The sequence below is a fragment of the Lipotes vexillifer genome, unplaced genomic scaffold (genome assembly GCF_000442215.2).
Source record: "Lipotes vexillifer unplaced genomic scaffold, Lipotes_vexillifer_v1.1 scaffold365, whole genome shotgun sequence".
Classification (NCBI taxonomy): Eukaryota; Metazoa; Chordata; class Mammalia; order Artiodactyla; family Lipotidae; genus Lipotes; species Lipotes vexillifer.
Genome location: NW_006781263.1, coordinates 1,168,816 through 1,171,027, shown reverse-complemented (window position 1 = coordinate 1,171,027; position 2,212 = coordinate 1,168,816). Strand labels below are relative to the sequence as shown.

Below are 2,212 nucleotides of genomic sequence, written 5' to 3'. Positions count from 1 at the left end.
GGGGGGGGGGGGGGAAGCGCACCAAAAAAAATCTGCAATCAAATAATATCATAATCTTCATAATTAATATAAATAAATAAAGAATAAATAACAATTACTCATAAATCAACATATACATTTAGAGGGAACTCATATAGTCCTACCTCAACAAAGATGATCAAACCGAAAAGTCTTACGTGAAATATTGAGGCAGTTTCTACAGCATCTTCTGAAAATTCCCTTCCCTCCCCCCCAAAAACAATCCCAAACAGACAACAGTTCAAGGCATTTGTGGCTAGACTAAAGAAAACTCTTTTTTAAGCAATTTGATTTGTTCACATACAAAAAGGTAAAGCCAGACTCCAGCAGTTCACAAGCCATAATAAAGCTAATCGTGTGGGAAGTTCAATTTACAGCCTGTGAAATATAAAGGCATTTATTCCTCAAGATTCACCCAAAACAACCCGTACGCTACATACACAGAGAGCAGAGATTGGTAGGCGAGAGCAAACCGCGTTTCTAGACCATGAACACAGAGAATACTAGCAAGAAAAACATCTCCCCTCCAAGGGGAGGCTTCCAACCACGAGACAAACGCGTACAGCTTTTCTCCCTTGTACAGAAAGAGATTGGCTCCTGTTGCGCCATGGGGGGGAAGGGGACACAACGCAAAGGGGGCGAGGGGTCCAAAAGGACTCACAACGAGAGGATCGGGGTTACCGTCACGCTACACCGAGAGAAGCGGAGACACTTTCACCGGGGGTGGGTGCCCCCGGCGCGGACGCGGGGTCGGGGCGCGCTCTCTTCGTGGGTCTCCAAGCGAAGGCACGGTTCAGGGGGCCGGGGTGGAGGGCGCGCTCTAGCAGGCCGGACGCACGGGCACCTGCAGGAGGATCACTTGTCTGTTCTCCGATGGGTGGCACTTGTTGATGTGCCGCGTGAGGCCGGGCGAGCTGTAGAAGGTGGCCGGGCAGTACTTGCAGGGGAACACCTGGGCGGCGTGCAGCAAGCGCAGGTGGCGCTCCTGGGCGCCCTTGCTGGGGAACGTCTCCCCGCACACTGGGCACAGGTGGCACTCGGCAGACGCACTCAGGCCCAGCACGCCGGCCGCCTCGCCGTCGCCGGCCGCCTCCTGGGGCGCCTTCTCCTCGGGCCCGGGGTACAAGGCCAGTAGGTCCTCGGCGGGGGGCGCCGGCGGCGCGCCCTTGGCCTGCAGCGCCTGGTGGTGCGCCAGCAGGTGCTTGCGCAGATAGGCCTGGCGGCGGAACTTCTTGGCGCAGTGGTGGCACTCGTAGAGCCCGTCCTCCGAGCCCGACTCGGACACGCCGCCGGGGCTCGGCGTGTCGCGGTCGCTGCCGCCGCCCGTCGCCTCCCGCACCTCAGCCCTGGCAGCGGTTTCGGGCTCGGACGCGCGGGCGGCGGCGGGCGCAGGCCGCGGTTTGTGCCAGCGGCGGTGCGAGGCCAGGTTGGCCGGGCAGCTGAAGACCTTGGCGCACTCGGGGCAGCGGTACTCCACGCGCACGATGCGCGAGCACTTGTGCTGCGCCAGCGCAAACGGGTCGGCGTACTCCTCCTTGCAGAGCTGGCAGATGAACTCGCCCAGCGGCCGCGCCGCGCTCCCCGCGCGGCCCCGCGGCGCCTCCACCGGGCCTTCCTTGATCTTGAGCCCCAGCACGGGCGACGTGGTCACCTCGTCCTCGAAGTGCAGCTTGCGGATGGCTTTGGGCTTCTTGGCGCCTGGGGCCTTGGCTACCTTGGCAGGCGGCTCGGCGGCGGCGGCGGCGGGGGGCGCGGGTCGCTTGCCTGGGGGCCGCAGGGAGGCGGCGGGGGGTAGCGGGGGGCCGGGCCCCGGGCCGCGGGCCGCCTCGGCGCCTGCCGAGAACGCCGTGCCCATCTTGAGCTCGGCGGGCGCGAAGAGCAGCGGGTCGCCGCCGCAGGTGCCGCCGCCGCCCGCGCCATTGGCCCCGCTGCCGCCGCCGCCGCCGCCGCCGCCGCCGCCACCGCTGCAGGCCCCAAACCGGAAGTGAATGCCCCACTCGGCAACCCCTTCCGGGGGTGCCGCGGCCACCGGCCTCAAGATGGAGGCCCTAGCAACTAGAGCCGCAGACTGGGTAGGCCCTTGGCAACCACCCCGGCGCGGCGCGGCCCCCGGCTGCACCTCCCTGGGTGGGTGGGGGGATCACAGCCTCCGAAGCGCCCCGTACAGCGGCAGGGGGCACCCGCGCACTACCAG

General features: G+C 64.3%; 1 protein-coding gene across 1 annotated transcript in view; it reads right to left on the bottom strand.

The window, feature by feature from the left end:
- Positions 1-838: 838 nt before the first annotated feature.
- INSM1 (INSM transcriptional repressor 1) overlaps positions 839-2,212 on the bottom strand; it is a 2,042-nt gene continuing 668 nt past the window's right edge. Inside the window, exon 2 of the mRNA XM_007454537.1 lies at positions 839-2,141. Within this exon, the coding sequence (XP_007454599.1) occupies positions 839-2,141 (1,303 nt within the window). The remainder of the gene's footprint in view (positions 2,142-2,212) is intronic.